We start from the raw sequence: 6,000 nt of genomic DNA on the forward strand, positions 1-6,000 counted from the left end.
CTTTAATTTGCATGTCAAATATCACCGACAGTAATAGCTAGGCATGTGTTGCATGTTCTAAATAAGACCTGTGAATTGTGTGCCTTTATGTGTGCCATTGATGAATTTCTTGTTTTCTTTGTATTTCTCCTTTCATTTTGATGTGAGTGCAGATAATTTGTTTCCTTTGTATCAGTTATATGTGTAATGTTTTGAATAATAAGATGCAAATTATATATCAGTTTCTTTTCTATACAATTTTATGCCATCATTGACTTAAATTTCGATTTCAATGAACTCTAGTTTATTATCATTATGGAAATATTGCATTCCCTAGCTCGCTATTTATGTGATCATTCGACATATTTTTAACCATATTAATTAATGAAGTTTGCGTTAGTATTAAGGTGTTCTATATTAATTTAAGTATTCTTTAATTCATATTTGTGTTTAATTTGACTTTTCATTTTTTAGAGAAATTTGTATTACTATTAGAAACGATAGGAATAATATTTAAAAAGGAAAATGCTAATGTGAAAGCAAGAAAGGCAAGAATAATCTCACTCATTCATTATTACCACCACCCCATGATTCCAATTAAATAAGAAATTAAATTTAAAATAAATTAAAAATTCTACACTAAAATAATGACATGTGTACATTCTTACGTTTCTACTTCAATTTCTTTCGTACTAAATAGTACTACTCATTTAAAAAATAGTTAAGAAAGGGGTTTTTTAGCCAATATGGAAAATATCTCGATAAGTTATAAATTAGGTTTGTCCTTAGAAAGATTTTGATTTACAACGAATTTTCTTGCTGATTTGAAAAAAAAAACAGCAATTTTCTACAGATTTTTGTGTTATATTTATCAGTGTTAAAAATTTGTGGATAATCATTTCAATAGGTAGATCATCTAGTAAATTAATATGAATTATTATTTGATTAAATATTATATTCATTCAAGTTTCACATCGATGAGTAGTAGAAAGAAAATAGAATTTGAGTATTAATAAAAATAGATATAGTTCGTTTTATTTTTTACACCACAATAAAAAGTAGTATTTTGAGTGTCGTGGAGATTTGAGTAGATGTGTCTAGGGAGAGTTTTTTTATTTTTCCTTTCGAAAATAGTTTGCTAAGAGGGTTTCCTATTTTTTCTCTTCAAAAATAGTTTGGTGAAAGGATTTTCAATTGTAACTGAGAGGAATTGCAATTGTTTCGTCCAAATACTATAATTGAGAGAGTTTCCAACTTTTTTGTTAAGATAGTTGATTAATTAGTTGACTTTGTAATTAATTAGTTAATCACCTCTCACTTTACTTTCCCGCAACTTTTAGATTCAAAATAGTATAAGAGATAACTCATCCCTCTTTTGTATGGTCAAGCTGATATTCACTGTTCAATTTGAATGTTATCTCCTTCCACCTTCTATTTCTTGATTTCACCTTGTATATTTCTAACTGCAATTACTTCAATATGGTATCATTCGCCATCTGATCCATCTTCCACAACCGTCTCTCTGATCCTTTCATCTTTTCTTTCTCATGGCACCGCTGAGAATTCATCCACCAGATCGTATTTCTGATCCAAGCTCGTCAATCTTTATCCATCCCAACGACAGCCCAAACTCAGTCGCGGTTTCTCCGAAACTTACTGGCCCCAATTATCATTATTGGGCACGTTCTATGAAGAGAGCTCTTGGTGGTAAATTGAAGCTTGAATTCATTGATGAAAGCCTTCCTCCTCCGATCGATGCTTTCGATCCCTTGTTTCGCGCTTGGAATCGTTGCAACATGCTGGTACATTCTTGAATAATGAACTCTGTTTCTGATTCTATCGCTCAATCGATCGTTTTTTCAGGAAAATGTTGTTGATGTATGGAACGATCTCAAAGAACGATTTTCACAAGGTGACCTTATTCGTATTTCTGAATTACAACAAGAAATTTTTAATCTCAAACAAGAAGGTAAATTTGTAACTGAATTCTTTTCTGAATTAAAGATTCTTTAGGAAGAACATGATTTATATCTACCTCTACCTAGCTATGTATACCTGTTGAATTCAATGTGCTTGTGAAGTTATGCATAACGCTAGATCCAACCATAAATTGTTGCGTATCATTAGGTTTTTTACTAGCCTGAATGATAATTTTTCTGTGGTTAAATCCCAAATTCTGTTGATGGAACCATTGCCTCCTTTAAATAAGATATTTTCCATGGTTATCCAACATGAAAGGCAAAATTCGACTCAAGTTTCCACTAATGAAGCTCAAACCTTGATTAATGCTACTGACTCCAAAACGTTTCCCTCTAAGCACAATTTCTCCAAGGCTGGTGCTCGTGTATGTACCTTTTGTGGTAAAACCAATCATACTGTTGAGAACTGTTTCAAGAAAATTGGAGTTCCACCTCATATGCAGAAACAATATTCCACATCTGTGAATAATGCTGGCTCTGAAGGAAACCAAGAACTTACTTCAAATTCTCTTGACATGAAGAGTGGTAATTCGCCTATGACTCAGGACCAATTCACTGCCTTAATGGATTTGCTTCAGAAATCTAGCCTTAATTAAGTTGCAGGGAGTGCCTCTTCCAATCAAGTTGCTACTGTTAATTCATCAGTAGGTAATGTCCGTAACCCTAGTCTTCGGATAGTTGATTCAGGTGCTAATGATCACATATGTGGATCTATGTCTTGGTTTCAAAGTTATACTGCTATTCCTCCTATTAATGTTAGGTTGCCCAATGGTCATTCCCTGCTTGTCAAATACTCTGGCACTATCGGTTTTTCCCCTTAATTTTCTATATCCAATGTTTTGTCCATCCCTGAATTCTCCTTGAACTTGTTATCTGTATCCAAGTTGTGTGAAAATTCTAAATGTAATGTCAATTTTTATGGTTCTCACTGTTATATTCAAGACACCACATCATTGATGATGACTGGTTCAGCTAATAGGAGGGATGGCTTGTATTACTTAAATGTAGAGGATAATCCCTTCCTTAATCACACTACTAATGTTTCTGTTAATTATGTTTCTCTACCTGATTAAGCCTTATGGAATTTCGGGCTAGGACATTTGTCTCAAAATAGATTGTCTGCTTCACATTCTTTGTATCCCTGTATTGTTCTCAATAATAAAGATGTTTGTGACATTTGTCACTATGCTAGACAAAGAAAACTCCCCTATAATGATAGTACAAGTAGAGCTCTGCATCCTTATGACATGATTCATTTTGATATATGGGGATCATTAGATATCAAATCTCTACATGGTCACTCATATTTCCTTATTGCAGTTGATGACTGCAACAGATATATCTGGATAACCTTAATGAAAACCAAATCTGAGGCAAGACAACATGTCATTAATTTTGTTAAACTCATTGAAAAACAGTATGCTGCTAGGGTCAAAACTGTCAAAACTGACAATGGTCCTGAGTTTAATATGCTTGAATTTTATGCTACTAATGGTATAGTTCACCAAACTAGTTGTGTAGAATCTTCACAACAAAATGGTACAGTGAAGAGGAAACGTCAACACCTTTTAAATGTTGGCATAGCCCTTCTTTTTAGTCTAAACTTCCTAAGAAATTCTGGTCTTATGCTCTTTTACATGCTACATTCATCATAAATACGATTCCTACTCTTGTCTTTAACAATCAGTCACCTCATTTTGTTTTGCATCAGGAAATTCTGAATATTCAAACTCTCGATATTTTTGGCTCATTGGCTTATGCCTTAACACTTTAAATCCACAGAACCAAACTTGAGCCCCACAGTAGAAAATGCATTTTTCTTGGATACAAAAATGATATGAAAGCAGTTGTTTTGTATGATATGCACAATCATGATGTTTTTGTTTCCATAAATGTCACTCATCATGAGCATATATTCCCTTACTAATGAGAAAATCATCCTTCTTAGGACTATCATATGCATATTGAGTCTAAAGACAATTCTGATGACTTAGGTCAAAATCACACCACTTCTGTCCCTTCCACATCAAACAGTCATGATAATTTAGAGCATATAGATACCACTGATGTTTTTGAGCACCATAATGATAACACTGATATTGTAGAGCATATAGATGAGCTTGTCAGTAGCAAACCTGTTAGAAATAAGCATGCTCCTGCTTATCTTTTAGACTATGTCTGCAATTCCTCCTTTAATTCTGCTGACAGATATTGCCATTCTAATGCTAGCATTCTTTATCCCATCTCTTCTTTTGATTCTCTCTCTCACTTATCTAAGTCTCATCGTGTTTTCACCACTTCTATTACACATAATGTTAAACCAAAGAATTACAAAGAGGCTTGTTTGTCAGAAAACTGGGTTAAGGCTATGACTTCTGAATTAGAAGTATTACACAAAAATAAGACTTGGAACATTGTTGATCTGCCACCTCATGTTAAGCCTATAGGAAGTAGATGGGTGTATAAAGCTAAACACAAAGCTGATGGGATAATAGATAGGTACAAAGCCAGGTTGGTGGCTAAAGGGTATAATCAAATTGAAGGGTTAGATTTTTTGACACATTCTCCCCTGTTGTAAAGTAAACAACTGTCAGAACTCTTCTAGATGTTGCTGATATAAATGGTTGGTTCTTACATCAACTTGATGTGAATAATGTGAATACAAGATTACAATCACAAAGATGTGTTTTTGATTCATGGCAAACTCAATAAGCATACAAGCAACAAGGTGGAAGCAGAAAACTCAAAGAAAAGCAAGCATTGATCACTCATGTCAGAACAGGCCGACCTATTATGCATATAGGCCGACTCAACACAAGAAAAACAAGAAGAATGCAGAAAAGCAACAGTTAGGTCGACCTACTGTCAACCCAGGTCGACCTAAAATGGAGAAAATTCCACATACTTCTGCTAGGTCGACTCACACATCATCTAGGTCGACCTAAACTGAAGATTTGCCCCAAAAACGCACTTGAAGAGAATTTTGGTCGACCTACTTCCCAAACAGGTCGACCTAACTGGGAGCAAATACCATTCAAGCTTATGCACCTCTGCTAGGTCGACCTAAGCACTACAAGAGGTCGACCTAACTGATCAAGAATGCCAAAAATTCTGTTCTTCTCTGCTCCAACTGATTAGCTCTCATATATATTGTCCAAGGTTTAATTATTCATCAACACCAACGACTGAAAGATACACAAAGGCTTCTCATCTTCGTTCTTCGTCATCTCCAACACAATTACACATAATCATTCTTGCGTTGAGGGTTAGTGATCGAGTTCGATAACGTCCATGGAACGGAATTGAAGATTCCTAGTGGGTGAAGATTTGTGGGGTTTTTGGTGAATAAAATCTGCGGGTTTTGTCCTCCAAGATAGGTGTTTCTTGGGGGTTTTTATCAAGAGGTTTCATCGAGGATCCATCTGAGTGTGAAGATTGAAGAACAAGGGTTCAAGGCAATTCAAGACACTGCAGAAAAGGGATTAAGTGAAGCTCTTGGATAACCTTGATCTGACTCAAGATTAAGGGGGAAGAAGATTCAAAGGATCGACATAATTGGTTTATGGTTTATCGCTTTGTTATCTTCTTTGTATATACTACTTTCAACATTAATGAAAGATTTCCCAATTTCAGTTTGGAATTGGGGGCAGACGTAGTCGTAGCGAGGACGATCGACGAACTGCCTAAACAAATATCGTGTTCTTGTCGCTTTTACCTTTTCATTTACGTTTTGTTCATAATTTGGTTATAATAGCAAATTGATCAACGATTCGAGTGTTAAGATTGTGAATTAAGAACATATATAAACCTCACAATCCATCACACATTGAATCACCATCAATTTGATCATTATCACCAAGTGTTTGTGTTTTTGCTTCTTTCACCATTACTGCATTGCAAACGTCGTTCATCATATAAGAAGTTAATTGTTTTTCAATAGAGCGACGTATTGATTCTATAGTGTATTCTCTTATCGTTTATCTCAAGCTGGTTAGTGGTTTTAACACATATACAATCGTTTCAATAGTGGTTCAGAATAGAC

General features: G+C 34.6%; 2 protein-coding genes across 2 annotated transcripts; both read left to right on the top strand.

Moving 5' to 3' along the window:
* Nucleotides 1-1,526: 1,526 nt before the first annotated feature.
* On the top strand, nt 1,527-3,613 carry LOC131619928 (uncharacterized). The gene is made up of 5 exons (XM_058890967.1): nt 1,527-1,781; nt 1,843-1,948; nt 2,061-2,483; nt 2,562-2,765; nt 3,033-3,613. Exons 1-5 carry the CDS (start codon nt 1,527-1,529, stop codon nt 3,611-3,613), a joined length of 1,569 nt encoding a protein of 522 aa, XP_058746950.1.
* Nucleotides 3,614-3,915: 302 nt separating this feature from the next.
* LOC131619929 (uncharacterized mitochondrial protein AtMg00820-like) lies at nt 3,916-4,536 on the top strand. Its single transcript, XM_058890968.1, has one exon. The coding sequence runs from the start codon at nt 3,916-3,918 to the stop codon at nt 4,534-4,536; it is 621 nt and encodes a 206-aa protein (XP_058746951.1).
* Nucleotides 4,537-6,000: the final 1,464 nt, after the last annotated feature.

Source organism: Vicia villosa, linkage group LG7, assembly GCF_029867415.1.
Source record: "Vicia villosa cultivar HV-30 ecotype Madison, WI linkage group LG7, Vvil1.0, whole genome shotgun sequence".
Classification (NCBI taxonomy): Eukaryota; Viridiplantae; Streptophyta; class Magnoliopsida; order Fabales; family Fabaceae; genus Vicia; species Vicia villosa.

Excerpts from the sequence above, each read along its gene's own strand:
- LOC131619928 (XM_058890967.1), top strand. The coding sequence starts at position 1,527 with ATGGCACCGCTGAGAATTCATCCACCAGATCGTATTTCTGATCCAAGC. Across the intron at positions 2,484-2,561 it reads TTCTCTTGACATGAAGAGTG|GGAGTGCCTCTTCCAATCAA; the intron begins GTAATTCGCCTA and ends ATTAAGTTGCAG. Across the intron at positions 2,766-3,032 it reads CAAATACTCTGGCACTATCG|CCTTATGGAATTTCGGGCTA; the intron begins GTTTTTCCCCTT and ends TACCTGATTAAG.
- LOC131619929 (XM_058890968.1), top strand. The coding sequence starts at position 3,916 with ATGCATATTGAGTCTAAAGACAATTCTGATGACTTAGGTCAAAATCAC.